The sequence below is a fragment of the Mirounga leonina genome, unplaced genomic scaffold (genome assembly GCF_011800145.1).
Source record: "Mirounga leonina isolate KUSES-001 unplaced genomic scaffold, KU_Mleo_1.0 Mir_153, whole genome shotgun sequence".
NCBI classification, from domain to species: Eukaryota; Metazoa; Chordata; class Mammalia; order Carnivora; family Phocidae; genus Mirounga; species Mirounga leonina.
The window spans coordinates 43,102,495-43,123,495 of record NW_023270387.1 but is presented as its reverse complement, the minus strand read 5'-3'; the positions used below and the strand labels follow the sequence as shown (position 1 = coordinate 43,123,495).

Genomic DNA, 21,001 nt, shown 5'->3' with positions numbered 1-21,001 from the left:
ATGGGTGTGGTACTTTCTTGACCAGAAGATATGATAATATATCCTTCTGTTTAACCAAGAAAATATAGATACACTGCTTGGCCTAAATGCTGATATGAACAATAGACAGACTCATCTCAGTATAATAGTGCCCAGAAGTTCCTTTAAGTGTATGTTTCTCATCCCCTTTCTGAAACAAAATTTTAGAAATGGGTCTTGAGAACCATGGATACACAGTCAAAGAAAAAAATCATAATACTAAGACACAGCCTTTTCAGAAATAGGGAAACAACATCTTTTAATGTTTTATTTTCCACTTGTGGAAATATATATAATATATATTACATGAACAGAAGAGTCCCACAGCTTGAGTCAGAGAAAGCTAATAGAAAGGCACATAGGGAGGCAGGTCTTTTCATACAGATTTCAGTTAAGCCAACATTTAGGGCATGGGGAGTGACAACAAAAGCCACAAAAACACAGGAAACCTGTGTACATGACTCTGAAGGGCTAAATCAGGAGATGACTCTTCGGTCTGTTGAAAATGGACGTCATCTCTGGAGAAAAAACTGTTTCTACTTAATAGGCCTGTCACCCCAGCAAAGAATGTATTGAAATCTGGACAAAGGCACCAGGGAGCAAAGTGAAAGCCAGGGCTTAACTTGACAGCTAGTCTGCTCCTCTCCCCTTTCTCTTTAAGACCTGAGGCCTTGGCTGATTTCAAGAAGCAAGTAACAGGGCCAATGCTGGCCCTGCAGAACTGTGGTTGGCTACAAGACAGAATTTTTTAACAGACTAAATATTTAACAAGCCTGTAAACACTGTGCTGATGCTGGGAAAAACATAACAAAGAACATTTGCTATTTTTCTTTCTTAAAGGAAAGGTACCAGCATAGATCTTTGGCTTGCCACACGTATATCCCTATCCTGACATTTACTCAAATTGGTAAGAATTGAGACATGAGATAATGGGATTATTTCTGTCAGATGCCAGCAAAGAAGCCTACTAGGATTTGGCACAGCTGGAGCAGCTGACAATCTTGGGCGACGTGAGATGGGGCTTCACGATGTCCGGCTCAATGGACTCCATTAGGTCACACTCGTTTGCAAGTATATGTTTCACCAGGCATCTAGAGGCTTCATCAATGTTGATATTCTCCTACAGAGGGGAAAAAAACAAACAGCCTTTCTTATCAATATTCTAAAATAATGCTGGAGCAGGGACCTATATGTGACAAAGGGCAATATTTTTTGGCAATTCATTTAAATACCTCTTCTATACCTTACCCATTTATCCTCTTTCTATCCCCCTCACTCTCATTCCTTCCAAGACCTTACTTTTTAGTCCTTCACAAAAGCAAACATACTTGTTTTGTCCCTTAGGAGAAACAGTGTTTGGTGGGCTCACTTACTTTTAGTAGGCTGAATTTAAGTTAGAGGGCAATTTTCTTATTTTTACATACTCTTACACTATAGCATAATATTATGTAAGACACATAAGTCTTAGGGGTTAACTTAGGTTCATAATTGCCCTCTGCCACATACTACTTTTGTGACCTTGATAGGAAATAGGAATAATAAGACACCTCTTCTAGTGGTCAGCAGTGATTTCACAAGTATTTTCTGGCTGGCTGCCTTTTGATCAAATGGTAGGAGCGCACTGCTCTGAGCTCTTTGGAGTCAGTCATGGACATGTGACTTTCATTGGACAATGAAATGTGAGGGAAAATGACATGTCTCACTTTCCTATAGAAGTAATAAAAGGCAATTCTTTTCTCCCTACTTCTGTAATCATAGAAGTACAGAGATGGAAATTCTCTTGGCCTGGGTCTATGAATGAGGATCAAGAGGAGCCAAGTATCCCATGATGGTGTATGTAGCTGAGTGAAAATTATGACCTTGTTGTTTCAAGCCACTGAGATTTAGGATCATCACTGTGATATTCCCTAGACAATCCAGATGGATATAACTCTTCAAAGGAAAACATGAAATCAGAAATTTGAATATGTTTTCAAGAATAAAATAAGCTTCAATTTGGGGAAAACATGGAGCAAACATTTAAATCTAAAATACATTGTTTATTGAGGCACCTGGATGGCATAGTCAGTTAAGCATCCAACTCTTGGTTTCGGCTCAGGTCATGATCTCAGGATGGTGAGATCAAGCCCCACGTCAGGCTCTGTGCTCAGCACGGAGTCTGCTTGAGATTCTCTCTCCCTCCGCCCCTCCTGCTTGTGCTCTCTCTCTCTCACATACACACATAAATAAATAAATAAATAATCTTTTAAAAAATAAAATAAAATACATTGTTTACTCAGTTGCCCTAGATTAAATTGCTTTTTTTATCCCTCTGCTCATCAGAAAACTGAGAAATACAGAATATTTACTACTGGCATACTAAACAAAAAAACCTCAATCTCCAGTAAAGTCAAATTTGTAGAACCTCTCTGTTTCCTCATAGTCAATATAAAGAGATAAGGACTTTATCAAATTGTTTTTCTACAAGACCTTGTCCAGTCTGAAGTATAACTACCTATCTCTGAATTTTGTATGTATGTCAGAGTTGTTGATCTATTTTGAGGTCACCGCTTGAAGTCATACTACACGGGAAATGTAAGAGGTAGTGATGGTCTCCAAATGGTATCTATGGCTAATGGCATTAGATGTAAATATTCATTAGCATGTTCCTCATCCTTCAAGTCCAGTCCTGAGTTCACCTGCTACAAAAGCTTAAGGTAATTTTTGGACTTCCAGGAAATAGACTGATTATTTTCTCTCATTTACAGAGCTTTAGAGAAAATGCTTTTTCTAAATCTAAAACAAGGTAAAATTCTAGTTGTTTGTCATGTTCTTGGTGGTGGTGGTTTTTATACCAGACCAGAATTCATGTCTCTGAGCCTTCCATTCCTCATCTATGCAATGGTTTTGATGACAATACTTACTTAATAAAAAATTGCTTCTCCTTACAGGGGATAGTGGTCATTGGTGCTTGCACAATGTGTACATGCTGGGTACTTTATACACATAATCTTACTTAATCCCATTTAAAGCCCTATAAGGTAAGAGTCTGTTTTTTCTTACTGATCTTATTGTTATTGTTAGGCTGGGCCTAGGGATGGCCTTGCTACCTTTAGCTCAAGTATGTGCCTCATTCCATGGAAACCAGTCCACAGAGATCAGCTTCCTTCTGCCCTGTTTCCTACTGGGTGGGTTACTGTGCCTTCAAGTCATTGCCCATGCTTGGCATGCCTTCTGCCACTCTTCCTCTGCCTGGTATCATGCCCAGGGGTCACACTTGAACCATCTGCTCTCAGGCAGTAATCTGACCTAGACGGGGCCTGGCTTTTGGGAGAGACGCAGCTCAACGTCTGCTCTTGAGCCCAGTCACTTGTTTATGTGACCAATGAGAAGCCTGGTCCAGGTCCTCTACTGTCTCCAATTTTAGGAAAGTGCGAATGGGTAGCCTCACTCAGCCTTCCAGGCCTTGGCCTCATGGGCCAACACATTTCACTGAAGAAGTCCTACATTTGAGTGGTTTTGAAGTGCTTGCCCAGCCATTAATAAACCAACACTTGGGTTCCCATTTGGCTACTGCTTGTGTATAGGGAAGAAGACAACAAAATCTTACCTCAACTACCAAACATAGGATGTCATTATATCTGTTTACAGATAAGAAAACTTAAATTTAGGTAGATGAATGAGATAGGGAAACTAAAGGACTCCATAGAAATCTGCTTTGTGCTCCTTTTCCTGCTTCTATTCTTGATAAGACCTGCACCCCACCCCACTTTACACATGCCTCAGGATGCATACAGTGTATGTCCTCCTTGTAAGGGACCAGGAGTTAATGATTTCTCTAGAATAGATCACACCTAAGGTGAGGATGACCAGTCGAAGCTATCACATGCGTATTGCAGACATCTTGACACCAAGGACCCCTGGCTTCAAGGAATGACACCTGGGCTCTCATTTTTGTTTTAACCAGTTCCTGGATGCCTGAGGGCACGTACACCAGACCACTGACCTCAATAAAAACCCCCAGACCCTGAACAAAGACAAAACTCATGTTCCTTTTCTTTCCAAGTCTCCTGGACACTCCATCTATATCTGTTCACTCTATATCTTCAATAAACACTGCTCTCACCTCCTGCTGGCTCACATTTGATTTCCATCCTACAGCCAAAGACCCTCTGGGCTGGTCCTGAAGGACCCTCTCTGGGTCCCTGGACCTGGCCTGCCAGCATCATTAAGGAACTTCCCCAAGATCACGCAGTGGGTGGGTTGGGGCCAGACTCACACCTACATCTTTCTAACATCAAAGCATGGCTCTTACCATGCTATATTCCTTTCCAAGATTGTTTGGAAGATCAAGTGCAATAACAAATAAAAGTTATTACCACAGTGCTAGGACCAGTAGGTGCTAAATAAATCTTAGTTCCTTTCTCTTTCATACATTGGAAGAAAAACATGTGTATATGGTAGGAAAAACATGTTTTAAGCATTAAAATGGGCCCCCTTCACATACAATGTTAAGTTAAACTAGTCAGTAGTATTCTTTAAACCTCCACTCGTATATTAACATGACATTTAAGTAGGGTTTTCTTTCCTTTTTTTTTGTTTTTTTAAAGATTTTATTTATTTATTTGAGAGAGAGAGGATGAGAGACAGAGAGCACGAGAGGGAAGAGGGTCAGAGGGAGAAGCAGACCCCCCACCGAGCAGGGATCCCGATGTGGGACTTGATCCCGGGACTCTAGGATCACGACCTGAGCCGAAGGCAGTCGCTCAACCAACTGAGCCACCCAGGCGCCCCGGGTTTTCTTTCCTTAATGTGCAAAGTAGCAAAATCTAATGAGGTGAGTGAAATGCGAGTGTGGACAAATCTATGAATATTCATCAGCATTATAAGAAAGACAACAAAAACCGAAGCCCAATTCATGGCAGCCTAGCAGGATCATTTTAATAAAAGATAAGATGATGCTGCTGAAGTTGTTTGTGAAGTTTAACATACCTAGTAGAGGCTAATTGGTGTCAGGACTAGGACATGGGACCATGGGGGTTGGGGCTGTCAATAAAGGAAACCATCAGAGCCACGGAGTGTTAGTGCCTGCTTTCAGGTGGCGTATATATGAACAATATGAACAACATGGCAGCTCATGATGGCTGAGCGACATTCATTCGCCCATTCAACTGATATTATTCAGATTCCCACTAAGTAGTAGACATACAAAGAAAAAGATGATAAAATAAGTCCCATCCTTAACTGAGCTTAAACACTAGCAAGGTTTGTGTAAACAGCAGAGGTATACAATGAGGTTGGAAAAGGGCATCCGGCGCTAGATCACTGTAGAGCCTTGAATGCTAAGGGGGCCAGGTAGAGTCACTAAGGGTTTTCTGCAGGTGAAGTGTCAATAGACACAATATGATATGCATCCATGACTACACAGAACTGTACAGACTCTTAGCACTCCGTTTGATCAATTAATCTAACAGTGAGTATTTAATAAATATCTATCGATGAACCCCATGGTGCTGTTGCCATGGCATACCTAGTTCAGATTAGAAATTGAAAGAGGAAGCTTGGAAGAGGAGCAAACACTATTATTTACCACATGCATTCAACAAAAAGGCCTGACACGTAGTGTTTTGAGCACAGGCATGAAGCCAAACTTGACTTTGGAAGAATTACTTTAACCATTCTACGTGTCTCAGCATCCTCATCTGTCAACAGGGAATTAAGAGATCTACTTTACAGGTGATTGTAAGTTAATACATATTCATATTTAGAACACATGAACTACTTAGACAAATACTCAGACAAGGGCATAGCATACACATTCAATAAATGTTATCACAATGTTCTCATTTAATCATCAGTAGAACACAAGAATGTGTGTTTTCTATTTCTTCATTTTGCACCTGAGGAGACAGGGTAATTGGCTGACCTCAAGACACACGCTAGTTAGTTGTGGGGCCAGGGGTGAGTCCAGGGAGAAGACCCAACAGGAATACCTACCACAATATTTACCATATGCTTACAGAAAGCAAGGTAAAAATGTTGAGAGCACACGCTTGGAGACAGACCCTCGTCTCAGCTCCTCCAAAATAGTTCACCAAATAAATAAGGAACATTATGTTCAGAGCACATGTTTCCAGCATAAAAAAAGTAAGAGCATTCGGTCAGGACCTCCAGCAAAACTGATTTGTATTGCTGGTCCTACTGTCTTTCTATACACCATTGAGATCATAGCCAAGGGCCTAAACTTGGAGAAGGAATGGCAAGACAGAGCACACTTCCTCTCTCCTTCTGTCCATGGCTAGCATGGATAATCAAAGCCTGCCTGGTAGAACTACAAGCTCAGACCCTTTGGGCAATTATATTGCAATATAATTAACTGAGCTACTTGGCATCCAAGCGGACACAGCCAAGTCCACATTGTGTCGTGAAAACACATAGCTGCTGGCTTAATTGCAAAATATGACCTGGGAGTTTTTATTTGCATTTATTCTAGAGAGTAGTAACATCTCCAGGAAGAAATTTATATATTCCATGACTTTCAAGATATGTACACTTAGGGCACCTGGGTGGCTCAGTTGGTTAAGCAACTGCCTTCGGCTCAGGTCATGATCCTGGAGTCCCTGGATCGAGTCCCGCATCGGGCTCCCGGCTCGGCAGGGAGCCTGCTTCTCCCTCTGACCCTCTCCCCTCTCATGTGCTCGCTCTCTCTCATTCTCTCTCTCTCAAATAAATAAAATCTTAAAAAAAAAAAAAGATATGTACACTTAGACTGAATCTGGATGATTTATTTATAAATTGCACTGTGACAAGATTGTCTATTGTGCAGACTGTGTTAGGTTTATGTGTGCTCATCTTTGTGCCTCTGTTCAGAACCTTTTCATTCATATCAGTAAGCATGCCTGAGAAAAAGGCTTAAAATTCCTAACAAAGCATTTTAGTAAAAACAAATGGTAGTAACTATTATTGTTGTTATTGTCTACTCCATGCTGAGCATATGGAGGTGCTTTAGTTATGAAATAATGCTCACATCCAATCCTCATAAAAATCTATTAAAAAGCTAATAGCTATATTTTAAAAGTAAAGAAACTTTAACCTTTAACAAAGTTAGGTAACTTGCCCAGAGCAGTATGTAATCTCAGTCAATCTGTCTATCCAGCTAAGATTGGCCAAATTCCACTTCCTATCCTGTTCCCACACATTACATTGCAGTGTCTCCCAGGATTAAGACAGTTATTAAAGTAGTTCTATTTCTAAATCAGTAGTTCTCAATCCTGGCTGCATATTCAAATCATTTGAAGAGTTAAAAAGAAAATCTATTGCTGGGGCCCTTCTCCCGGACATTGGGAGTCTGGGATGGGGCCCAGCATGGATATTTTTAAAAAGATTCTCCATTTCTTTATAACGTGCATCCAGATTTGAGACACACTTGTATAATTAAAAATGTCTTTAATGACACTTCTTTTTCTGGAAATATCATTTAATACAGAGATTTTAAGCTGTAGTGATTGTAATCTTCCTGTAAAGGATGGCATAGAAATCCATCTGAGGCTTTGGGTACTTGTCAGTTTTTTAATTAGCTCTTCAGAACATCTGTCTGGTGGCAAATTATTTAATCTCTGACCCCCGGTGCCAGAGAGCAAAAATATTCTAGCAGAAACCCTTCATATCTGCCTAGTTAGAAACTGGCAAAGAATTCATCCTCCTCTAATCTTCCCAAATGCATCAACCTCAAACAAAACACCAAATATACCAGGGGCTCTGAGGTTAGGGCACTAAATTCCTCAGCCCTGTGAAGTTTTAATTAGAGCAGATGGCCCCCAGGATAACACCACCATTGGAAGAAGTCTCACGCATAACAGGGGTTTTCAAATCCTTTCTCTAAGATTCAGTACTTGTTTATTGAGCACATAAGTGCTAAACAGTTTGCCTGCTTTCATTTGCTTTAGTTCATATCTAAATGGGGCGGGCAGAGCAGATACCTGTATCTTTCTCTGCTTTGTACTTCTCTCCTTCCTCACCCCTAATATCGCTCCCCCCATCCTTTTGATAACTGCTTCCTCCCAGTCATGAGCTTCTACTGGGGCTCCTCTAAACTGAGCCCTCTATCCCAGACATTGTCCTCAGGTTGGCATTTCATTTCATTTTCACAATAAAGCTGAGATGGGAGGCATTGCCCTCCTCTTATGGATGAGGTAAGTGAGGTGCACAGAGGCTAAATGACACACAGAGGTGTCCGGGACAGGAAGGGGCAGAACCTGGTTTCCAGCTCCAATCCTTGGAGCTTCTGTATTTTCTTTTCCTTCTTCCTGCTGACTTCTTAGAGGCTATGACCAACAGTTGGTTAGTGCCCAAGCAAAGGTCTGCCTGAATCCAAACCCCATGGCTTTACACTGGAGTATGCGCTTCAGATAAATCGGGTCCTCGTGATGTTCTATTGTCTAAAAGTCACTTTTAGTCTACCTAACACACTGGGAAGGACAGATGGAGCCATAATGACACTTCAATGACAGGACAGAGTCACAATGTTAGCATACAGATACTGGTGAAGAAGAGTAAAGTTCACAGGTAAAAGCAGTTCCAAAGACTGTATCCCTCTGATAAGCTCCCCCCTGCCCCACCATAGCCCTGCCTCAGCCCCTGTCCTCCAGACACTAGATGTCCAAGTTCATTTCCTACCCCGTTTCTCCCCTCTCCTCTGTAGCCCCGGGGGCCTCATACCTTACAGCTCTCTTCCCTGATCTGTCATCCCTCTAGCAGCCTCGGGAACCCCACCTCAGCCATGAAGTATCCCCAAGCTTGCCACTTCCCAGGGAAATCAGATATTACTAGTTCAACCTGCTCTCTTTGACACATACAGAAATCAAGGCAACAGGGAAGGAAAGTGACTTGCCTGGCATCATACAGACTACCTCTTGCTGTTTGCATACTTTCTTGTGTCTAGAAACATTATCTCTTCTGAGTAGCCTTCTCTCAGCACTATGAAATGTATCATCAGGGCTCCTTGGCACTTTCTATCTACCTGGCACTTACCAGTGCCTATCATCTGTGTCCTTAAAAATGGATTTTTATCTTATTATGTTTGTGTTCCTGGCTCCCAGCACAGTGTTTGGTGCATAAGAAGTCTCTAAACAAGATACCAAAGTTAGCTGACACCTGTGGAAACTTAGTGACCATTATGTACTTTACCTTAATGAACTAAGCTAATCCTCACAAAAACTCAGGTGAGGAAACCGAGGGATGGAGAGTTTAAAATTTTTCCTGGGGTCACACAGCTAGCAAGTCAAACTTTCAGCACCTGGTTCCACAGCCCATTCTTAGATCCTTCTCTGACCCCTGAAAAGTCAACGCTATTAAACCGCAAAGTCTGACTGGAGCCCCAGAGCCCTTGCTCTTAACCTGCTGCACCACACTCCTCTCTATAAATGTCTGTGGAGAGAATGAAGACGCAAGTCTCCTTGCTGCATAGCCAGTGCTTTCTCTCTAAATTTCAAAAATTATGAACAAGCAGATGCAATGTGGTATGTTTGGCCCACGGGTATTTATTTATTTTTAACTGTAAATGTCTTTCAATGGCACATATGCACACTCTCCAGTTTGCCACCTACCTTACTCATCTCCTTAACTACCTGGCTCCTGGAGGAATGTGAGTTCACCATCCCTATCTCTTCTCCCACACCAGAGGCAGTACCGACTGCCAGGGACCTAATCAATACGGACAACACTAGTACCAGCCAGGCACAGTTCCCAAGATTTTTCTTAGAGTTTACCACTCTTGTGATACATTGCCAATTTCAATAGTAATGCATGACTTACCACTAATGGCTATAAAGAATCAGAGCATTCCTAGATTTTGCCTCTATTAACGTTTGGCTTTAATATAGTGTTTTGTTTTTTTTTAATTTCCCTCACTGTGAGTCCTATACTGAAACAGTGATAGAGTACCAATAATCAGTCTTGAAAAGAAAATAAACATAAGCATAAAAACTATCATTTTGCCAGACTTTATAAACCCCATTAATGAAGACATAGCAGCCTTCAGTTGCAATACTTTCTCATACATCAGTTTGAGAAGAAAAATGGCCCATCAGACACAAAATATTAATAGTAATATTTGCTAACACATATAGAACATTTACTATTGAACACTTAGTCGAGTACTATGCTATGTATGCTTCATGAATAACCTCATTTCACCCTGAGTACATGCTGGGAGGTGGATATATTATTAATCTATTTTACAGATTAGAAGACTGGGACACATATTGGATAAGCTGTGTGTCCACAGGATTTGCTGGACTTCTCAAGTCAAGTTAAAGTCACATTTATCGAGTGATAACTATGAGCAGAGATTATCTATTTAATAATTCATTTTTGGCATAATCAAATGCTTTCATTCTGGCACCTCCAGGTACCAAGTCTGAGGCTTGAGACTGGAACATTGTTGTCCCAGAAAGCAGCAGGATATAATGTAAAAAGAAAGCTTTGAAATCGGAGGGGGAGACGAACCATGAGAGACTATGGACTCTGAGAAACAAACTGAGGGTTCTAGAGTGGAGGGGGGGAGGGGGGTGGGTTAGCCCAGGGATGGGTATTAAAGAGGGCACATACTGAATGGAGCACTGGGTGTTATACGCAAACAATGAATCATGGAACACTACATAAAAAACTAATGATGCAGGGAGGAGCAAGATGGCGGAGGAGTAGGAGACCTAAATTTTGTCTGGTCCCAGGAATTCAGCTAGATAGGAATCAAACCATTCTGAACATCTACAAACTCAACAAGAGATCAAAGAAGAGAATAGCAGCAACTCTCTGAACAGAAAAGCAACCACTTTCTGGAAGGTAGGACGTGCAGAGAAGTGAATCCGAGGCGATATTAGGGAAGATAGATGGCAGGGGAGGGGGCCTCCATCAGTGCTACTGGCAAGCGATAGAGCAGCGGAGCACAAAATCAGAACTTTTAGAAGTCTGCTCTGCTGAGGGACGTCGCTCCAGTGCCTAAGCGGGGGGTGAAACCCTTGCTGGGATAGTGTGGTCTCAGGACCCTCGGGGTCACAGAAAGACTGGGGGTGCCTGAATGTGGCAGAGCTCCCAGGTATCAGAGGAGGGAAGCTGGCTGCAGAGATGGAGCCGAGGAGTGGGCTCTCAGCTCGGGGTTGCCATAACCTCTGATCCGCGGCACAGTCGGGCCATTGCTCTTCCAGCAGGGACCCAACAAGCAACAGATCTGGGGAGACTCTCCTTCCTCCCCTGGGAGGAGCAGCACGGGAGCACACTGCAGGGATCTGCTGGGTTTGGAGACTCCACACCGAGTCATGTGCCAGAGATAGAAATGCTCGGTCACAGGCCGGTGAGCACGGAGTGTGGCCGGAGACTGGGGAGATGGGAATGACTGACTGTTTTTCTCTGGGGGCTCAAGAGGAGGGGGACCCAGAGTTCTCGGCTCCTTGGGGCGGAGATTGGGAGGCCGCCATTTTCACTCTCGTCCTCCAAAGCTGCATGGAAAGCTTGCAGGGAACAAAAGCTCCCGAGAGCAAACACGAGCAGATTACTTAGCCCAGACCGGCAAGGGCGGGGCAATACCACCACCGGCAAAGACATCTGGGAACCACGGGGGCAATAGGCCCCTCCCCCAGAAGATCAGCAAGAATAGCCAGCCAAGACCAAGTTTACCGATCAATGAGAATGGCAGAATACCAGCACCAGGGGAATACAGCACATAGTATTCATGGCTTTTTTTCCATGATTCTTTAGTCTTTCAAAGTTAATTTTGTTCTTTAATTTTCTTTTCCTTTTTTTTTTGACTTTTTCTTTTTCCCTTTTTCAAACAACATCTTATCAATCCCTTTTTTAAAAAATCTTTTTTTATTTTTCATTTTTAGAGTCATATTCTATCCCTTCATAGCAGTTAACCTTATTTTTGGTATATATATATGTATATATATATATATATACATATATATATATGTAAGTTGTTCTCTCTTTAAAATTTTGGGATACAGTTTCTTCTAACAGACCAAAATATACCATAAATCTCTGGTGTCTGGCTTGATTCTAGCCTCCTGCCTAATCACATTCTTTACCTTTTTTAAAAAAAAATCTTCTTTCTTTTTTCAACCAACTCCTTATCAATTCCTTTTATAAAATCTTTTATAATTTTCAACTTAACAGTCATATTCCATCCCTTCATCGTATTTACCCTTATTTTTGTACATATATAAGTTTTTCTTTCTTTTAAAATTTTGGGAGGCACTTTCTTCTAACAGACCAAGATACTGCCAAAATCTAGTGTGTGGCACTGATCTATGCACCAGCCTGATCATATTTGATAATATTCTGTGTTTTTTGTTTTGTTTTGTTTTCATTTGTTTGTTTGTTTTTATCTTTTTCTTTTTTCTTTCTTTCCCTTTCTTTTCCCCCGGTTTCAGGTCTCTTCTGATTTGCTTAGTGTATATTTTCTGGGGACGTTGTTACCCTGTTAGCATTTTGTTCTCTCATTCATCTATTCTCCTCTGGAAAAAAGGACAAGATGGAAAAAATCACCTCAAAAAAAAGAACAAGAGGCAGGACCAACTGCCAGGGACCTAATCAATACAGACATTAGTAAGATGTCAGAACTAGAGTGCAGAATGATGATTTTAAAGATACTAGCTGGGCTTGAAAAAAGCATGGAAGATATTAGAGAAACCCTTTCTGGAGAAATAAAAGAACTAAAATCTAACCAAGTCAAAATCAAAAAGGCTATTAATGAGGTGCAATAAAAAATGGAGGCTCTAACTGCTAGGATCAATGAGGCAGAAGAAAGAATTAGCGATATAGAAGACCAAATGATGGAAAATAAAGAAGCTGAGAAAAAGAGAGATAAACAACTACTGGATCACAAGGGCAGAATTCGAGAGATAAGGGATACCATAAGATGAAAAAATATTAGAATAATTGGGATCCCAGAATAAGAAGAAAGAGAGAGAGGGGCAGAAGGTATATTGGAGCAAATTATAGCAGAGAACTTCCCTAATTTGGGAAAGGAAACAGGCATCAAACTCCAGGAGGCACAGACAACCTCCCTCAAATTCAATAAAAATAGGTCAACACCCCAACATCTAGTAGCAAAACTTACGAGTCTCAGAGAAAAAGAGAAAATCCTGAAAGCAGCTCGGGAGAAGAGATCTGTAACCTACAATGGTAGAAACATTAGAATGGCAACAGACCTATCCACAGAGACCTGGCAGGCCAGAAAGGACTGGCATGATAGATTCAGAGCACTAAATGAGAAAAATATGCAGCCAAGAATACTATATCCAGCTAGGCTGTCATTGAAAACAGAAGGGGAGATAAAAACCTTCCAGGGCAAACAAAAACTAAAGGAATTTGCAAACACAAAACCAGCCCTACAAGAAATGTTGAAAGGGGTCCTCTAATTAAAGAGAGAGCCTAGAAGTAACATAGACCAGAAAGAAACACAGACACCTTACAGGCAATACAATGGCACTAAATTCATATCTTTCAAAAGTTACTCTGAATGTAAATGGGATCAATGCCCCAATCAAAAGACACAGGATATCAGACTGGATAAAAAAACAAGACCCATCGATACGCTGTCTGCAAGAGACTCATTTTAGACCCAAAGACACCCCCAGATTGAAAGTGAGGGGGTGGAAAACCATTTACCATGCTAATGGACACCAAAAGAAAGCTGGGGTGGCAATCCTTATGTCAGTCAAATTAGATTTTAAACCAAAGACTATAATAAGAGATGAGGAAGGACACTATATCCTACTTAAAGGTCTATCCAACAAAAAGATCTAACAATTGTAAATATCTATGCCACTAACATGGGAGCAGCCAATTATATAAGGCAATTAATAACAAAAGCAAAGAAACACATCGACAACAATACAATCATAGTGGGGCACTTTAACACCCCCCCTCACTGAAATGGACAGATCGTCTAAGCAAAAGATCAACAAGGAAATAAAGACTTCAAATGACACACTGGACCAAATGGACTTCACAGATATATTCAGAACATTCCACCCCAAAGCAGCAGAATAGACATTCTTCTCTAGTGCCCATGGAACATTCTCCAGAATCGATCACATCCTAGGTCAGAAATCTGGTCTCAACCAGTACGAAAAGATTGGGATCGTTCCCTGCATCTTTTCAGACCACAATGCTTTGAAAGTAGAACTCAATCAGAAGAGGAAAGTTGGAAAGAACTCAAATACATGGAGGCTAAAGAGCATCCTACTAAAGAATGAATGGGTCCACCAGGAAATTAAAGAAGAATTAAAAAATTCATGGGAACAAAGGAAAATGAAAACACAACTGTTCAAAATCTTTGGAATGCAGTAAAGGCAGTCCTAAGAGGAAAGTACACAGCAATAGACGCCTTTCTAAGAAACAAGAAAGGTCTCAAATACACAACGTAACACTACACCTAAAGGAGCTGGAGAAAAAACAGCAAATAAAGCCTAAACCCAGCAGGAGAAGAGAAATCATAACAATCAGAGCAGAAATCAATGAAATAGAAACCAAAAGAACAGTAGAACAGATCAACGAAACTAGGAGCTGGTTCTTTGAAAGAATTAATAAGATTGATAAACCCCTGGCCAGACTTACCAGAAAGAAAAGAGAAATGACCCAAATCAACAAAATCATGAAAGAGGGGAGATCACAATGAACATCAAAGAAATACAAACAATTATAAGAACATATTATGAACAGCGATATGCCAGCAAATTAGATAATCTGGAAGAAATGGATGCTTTCCTAGAGATGTATAAACTATCAAAACTGACCAGGAAGAAATAGGAAACCTGAACAGACCTATAACCATTAAGGAAATTGAAGCAGTCATCAAAAATCTCCCAAAAAACAAAAGCCCAGGGCCAGATGGCTTCCCAGGGGAATTCTACCCAACATTTAAAGAAGAATTAATACCTATTCTTCTGAAACTGTTCCAAAAAATAGAAATGGAAGGAAAACTTCCAAACTTGTTTTATGACGCCATCATTACCTTGATCCCAAAACCAGACAAAGACCCCATCAAAAAGGAGAGTTACAGACCAATATCCTTGATAAACATGGATGCAAAAATTCTCACCAAAATACTAGCCAATAGGATCCAACAGTCCATTAAAAGGATTATTCACCACGACCAAGTGGGATTTATCCCTGGGCTGCAAGGTGGGTTCAACATCTGCAAATCAATCAATGTGATACAATACATTAATAAAAGAAGGAACAAGAATCATATGATCCTCTGAATAGATGCATAAAAAGCATTTGACAAAGGACAGCATCCTTTCTTGATCAAACTCTTCAGAGTATAGGGATAGTGGGTACATACATCAATATCATAAAAGCCATCTATGAAAAACCCACAGCAAATATCATTCTCAATGGGGAAAAACAGAGAGCTTTCCCCCTAAGGTCAGGAATGTGGCAGGGATGTCCACTATCACCACTGCTATTCAAAATAGTATTAAAAGTCCTAGCCACAGCAATCAGACAACAAAAAGCAATAAAAGGCATCTGAATCAGCAAAAAAGTCAAACTCTCACTCTTTGCAGATGATATGATACTTTATGTGCAAAACCCAAAAGACTCCACCCCAAAACTGCTAGAACTCATACAGGAATTCAGTAAAGTGGCAGGATAGAAAATCAATGCACAGAAATCAGTGGCATTCCTATACACCAACAACAAGACAGAAGAATGTGATATTAAGGAGTCAATCCTATTTACAACAGCACCCAAAACCATAAGATACCTAGGAATAAATCTAACCAAAGAGGCAAAGAATCTATACTCAGAAAACTATAAAATACTCATGAAAGAAATTGAGGAAGACACAAAGAAATGGAAAAACGTTCCATGCTCATGGACTGGAAGAATAAATATTGTGAAAATGTCTATGCTACCTAGAGCAATCTACACATTCAATGCAATCCCTATCAAAATACCATCAACCTTTTTCAAAGCAATGGAACAAATAGTCCTAAAATTTGTATGGAACCAGAAAAGACCCTGAATAGCCAGAGGAATGTTGAAAAAGAAAAGCCAAGCTGGTGGCATCACAATTCCGGACTTCAAGCTCTATTACAAAGCTGTCATCATCAAGACAGTATGGTACCCGGCACAAAAACGGACACATAGATCAATGGAACAGAATAGAGAGCCCAGAAATGGACCCTCAACTCTATGGTCAACTAATCTTTGACAAAGCAGGAAAGAATGTCCAATGGCAAAAAGACAGTCTCTTTAACAAATGGTGTTGGGAAAATTGGACAGCCACATGCAGAAGAATGAAACTGGACCATTTCCGGGCGCCTGGGTGGCTCAGTTGGTTAAGCGACTGCCTTCGGCTCAGGTCATGATCCCGGAGTCCCTGGATCGAGTCCCGCATCGGGCTCCCTGCTCGGCAGGGAGTCTGCTTCTCCCTCTGACCCTCCCCCCTCTCATGTGCTCTCTCTCATTCTCTCTCTCGCAAATAAATAAATAAAATCTTTAAAAAAAAAAAAAAAAAAGAAAGAAATATTAAAAAAAAAAAAAGAAACTGGACCATTTCCTTACACCACACACAAAAATAGATCAAAACAGATGAAAACCTAAATGTGAGACAGGAGTCCATCAAAATCCTAGAGTAGAACACATGCAGCAACCTCTTCGACCTCAGCTGCAACAACTCCTTCCTAGAAACATCACCAAAGGCAACGGAAGCAAGAGCAAAAATAAACTCTTGGGACTTCATCAAGATAAAAAGCTTTCGCACAGCAAAGGAAACAGTCAACAAAACCAATAGACAACTGACAGAAGGGGAGAAGATATTTGCAAATGACATTTCAGATAAGGGGCTAGTATCCAAAATCTATAAAGAACTTATCAAACTCAACACCCAAAGAACAAATGATCCAATCAAGAAATGGGCAGAAGACATGAACAGACATTTTTCCAAAGAAGACATCCAAATGGCCAACAGACACATGACAAAGTGCTCAATATCGCTCGGCATCAGGGAAATCCAAATCAAAACCTCAATGAGATACCACCTCACACCAGTCAGAATGGCTAAAATTAACAAGTCAGGAAACGACAGATGTTGGCGGGGATGCGGAGAAAGGGGAACCCTCCTACACTGTTGGTGGGAATGCAAGCTGGTGCAGCCACTCTGGAAAACAGTATGGAGGTTCCTCAAAAAGTTGAAAATAGAGCTACCCTATGACCCAGCAATTGCACTACTGGGTATTTACCCCAAAGATAAATATGTAGGGGGCGCCTGGGTGGCTCAGTTGGTTAAGCAACTGCCTTCGGCTCAGGTCATGATCCTGGAGTCCCGGGATCGAGTCCCACATCAGGCTCCCTGCTGAGCAGGGAGTCTGCTTCTCCCTCTGACCCTCTTTCCTCTCGTGCTCTCTCTCAAATAAATAAAATCTAAAAAAAAAAAAAAAAAAAAAAATTCTAAAAAAAAAAAAAAAAAAAGATAAATATGTAGGGATCCAAAGGGGTACGTGCAGTCCGATGTTTATAGCAGCAATGTTCACAATAGCCAAACTATGGAAAGAGCCAAGATGTCCATCGACAGATGAATGGATAAAGAAGAAGTGGTATATATATACAATGGAATATTATGCAGCCTTCAAAAGGAATGAGATCTTGCCATTTGCAACGGTGTGGGTGGAACTGGAGGGTGTTATGCTGAGCGAAATAAGTCAATCAGAGAAAGACATGTATCGTATGACCTCACTGATATGAGGAATTCTTAATCTCAGGAAACAAACTGAGGGTTGCTGGAGTGGGGTGGGGTGGGAGGGATGGGGTGTCTGGGTGATAGACATTCGGGAAGGTATGTGCTATGGTGAGCACTGTGAATTGTGTAAGACTATTGAATCACAGACCTGTACCTCTGAAACAAATAATACATTATATGTTAAAAAAAAGAAGAAGATAGTAGGGAGGGAAAAATGAAGGGGGGGAAATCAGAGGGGGAGATGAACCATGAGAGACAATGGACTCTGAAAAACAAACTGAGGGTTCTAGAGGGGAGGGGGATGGGGGGATGGGTTAGCTTGGCGATGGGTATTAAGAGGGCATGTACTGCTTGGAGCACTGGGTGTTATACGGAAACAATGAATCGTGGAACACTACATCAAAAACGAAATATGTAATGTATGGTGATTAACATAACATAATAAAAAAATAAAAATAATGATGTAATGTAGGATGAATAACATAACATAATAAAATAAAATAAATAAAAAAATAAAAGGAAGCTTTGGAGACAACCTTTAAACCTGGTATTTTCACTGACTGTGGGACCAAGGGCAGATCCAAATCCTGAGCCTCTCCTGCTTAATTTGTAAAATGAGGCTAATGGTTACTACACATCATAGGGTTCTTGTTAGAATTTAAGGATTAAATGATACAGAGGAAGCACTTAGATATTACGTATACATCCTCAGATAAATACAAGCCCCCCTATAGTGTCTGCTTCTCTTCATCTTCTCCTTTCTGGTCATTCTTCACTGATCACTTTTCACGAGAAGTTGCCTCTGACTCCCCCAGGCTGGGGACAAGCACCCCTCTACCTGGCACCCACCATTGATCAGTATGTAATGGGTTGTTAGTCTGTATCCTCCACATCACTGGGGGCTCCTGTGTGCTTTATGGCTGCATCCCAGTGGCTAGCACAGTGCCCGCAGACAGTAGGCACCTGGATGATATGGGTAAATATCTTCGGGTAGATATCTTTGGAAGATATTGGTAAAGATATTGGGTAAATTTGTTAATTCTAACACATGAATGAAATGAACAAGTTAACAAGGGCCCTGCAAAGAGTAACAAGTCCAGGTTTCAACCTGAAAACAATTTTAGATGTAGGCGATTTCTGCAGGGAGTGAAAAGGAAAACGTGTTCACCACAGAATTTCTTTCTCAAGTCAAACTGCCAGTTCTTATCTTGTTTTCCAGTTATGATGTGACACCATTCTTTTTGGGTAAAATGGAAGGAAGACTGACTGAACCATTTTATAAAAATCAAACTGAACTACTAAAGGCTTTGCAGTTGAGCAGACCTACATTGGATGCTGATTTTGCTCTTTGAAAAATAAGTCTTTATACCCTGAAGTTTGAAAAGCTATTTCAGGTGACTTCCACTATTTAGTAACTAGATGATGAACTTGGGCAAAATATTTACTTTTCTTGGGTGTCACCTATAATATAAAGATAAAAGCACCCACCTGACAGAATTGTGAGAATTAGAAATAATTATACATGGGGCAAAAGTAGAAACTGGGTAGCATCATATATATTTATGACTATGTTATATATGAATATTTTAATATCTTTTCTTAAGAACTTTTGTGAAACTGAATGAATGGTCAATTCAAGCTTCACAATTACTTCTCAGGCCTGTCCTTTATCTTTTTTTTTATATACAGCTCTTTTGTCCAGCCCTCAACTCTAGTAGAGATTTGAAACCTTTGCTTTTCCAGAGAGCATAAATGAAACTCTTTCTACCACCATTGTTAGAATAACGTTAGCTTGGGTGAAAACATAGGAACAAAACTATGTGTAAAAGGTGATGTGTTGGTAAAATTAAACAAACCCATATCTTAGCACCCTTTTTATGTTTGAATGTCATGCTGCTAGCAAACTATCAGAACTCTGGCCTCAACCCTAGGACCTAAGTCTACACTTCCCTACCACATCTCCAATGTCTACCTCCTAAATTCCACACTCAGATAACAAGTCATTCTTAGACTAGGCAACCTCCCTGTGTTAGCACTTAGCATGTGCTATATAATTTTCTTTTTTCTGATGTGGAATAACACTACCCTTTTCTTCATTCTATAAACTTGTAGTAGCAAAGAAGGAGGAGACACTTCATTTCGTGGTTCCTATCATATAATATTGAAATATCACCAATAACCAAATGAAATAACTTATTATTCAGCAAATAATCATTGATCCTTTTCATGGACAAGGCACTATTCATCAGAGGCTCTACAATCTTCACATTAATACACTATGGAGCTAGTCATCATGTGATTATTTTATTAGTCCAGTCCTCTCCTGCCTCTGCTTAGAAACGATATGAAGTGTTCCACCTTACAGTTACTGTGACCTACATAGCCAGGACCTACACAGTCTCTTCCATGGTCTCATGCCTCCATTTTTCTTCCCATGGCAATTGTCTTCCATGTTCCTTCCAGACTGTCTCCCAACTACTCTAACTAAAGAGTACTGACAGTTATACCTCACCCTGATTCCCAGCTCAAAAAACTTTGTTGGCTCACATTGCCTAATCAGAATCAGTCCAAACCACTAAACTGAGGGCCAACCAACAGGGCTCCAACTTAATTCTCCTGGTGCATCTCCACCGGTGCCCCTTACGTTGGCTGGGCTTCAACTGAACTTAAGCCACAGGCCATTCTCTCAATATGCTTTGCTTGGATTATTCTTACTCCTTCTATATCTGTAGGCCCTCTGCCTACAGAGTGAACATATCTCATTTGGAAGTATTTAGCTATGAACATCTAACTGGTCACAAGGATGTCATTTTACTCTGCTTTGAACTTTTAAGTGAAATTTTGGTACATTTACCAGTTTCAGAATCTTCTCAGTATCTTGGATTTTTATTATATGTGTATTTATTTAAGAGCAAAGGTACAGTAAGAGGACTCAGAACTAACCTAGATCTGCCAATTGCTAGCTATGTAACCTCAAGGAAGTCACCAAAAGTCACCACGCATGCAATTGTGCATGATTGGTGCCTCCTTTTCTTCACCTCTAATTGCGATCAAAATGATGTCAATTTCACAAGGTTGTTGAGGATGTTAATAAAACCAGGTGAGCTATGTGAAAGAACTCAGCAATTGTGTCAGCATATAAAAGCCCTGAAAAAAAAAAAAAAAAAACTTGAGAAATAATACAACATTGCTTAAATATTAAGTTATATATGAGAATGTTTGGAAGGACAAACATAACATATTTCTTTATTAGAG

General features: G+C 40.6%; 1 protein-coding gene across 1 annotated transcript in view; it reads right to left on the bottom strand.

Moving 5' to 3' along the window:
* Positions 1 to 260: 260 nt before the first annotated feature.
* Positions 261 to 21,001, bottom strand: part of RAB38 (RAB38, member RAS oncogene family) — a 74,895-nt gene continuing 54,154 nt past the window's right edge. The window contains exon 3 of the mRNA XM_035009417.1: positions 261 to 1,138. Coding sequence (XP_034865308.1) covers positions 986 to 1,138 — 153 coding nt within the window. The 3' untranslated portion in view covers positions 261 to 985. The remainder of the gene's footprint in view (positions 1,139 to 21,001) is intronic.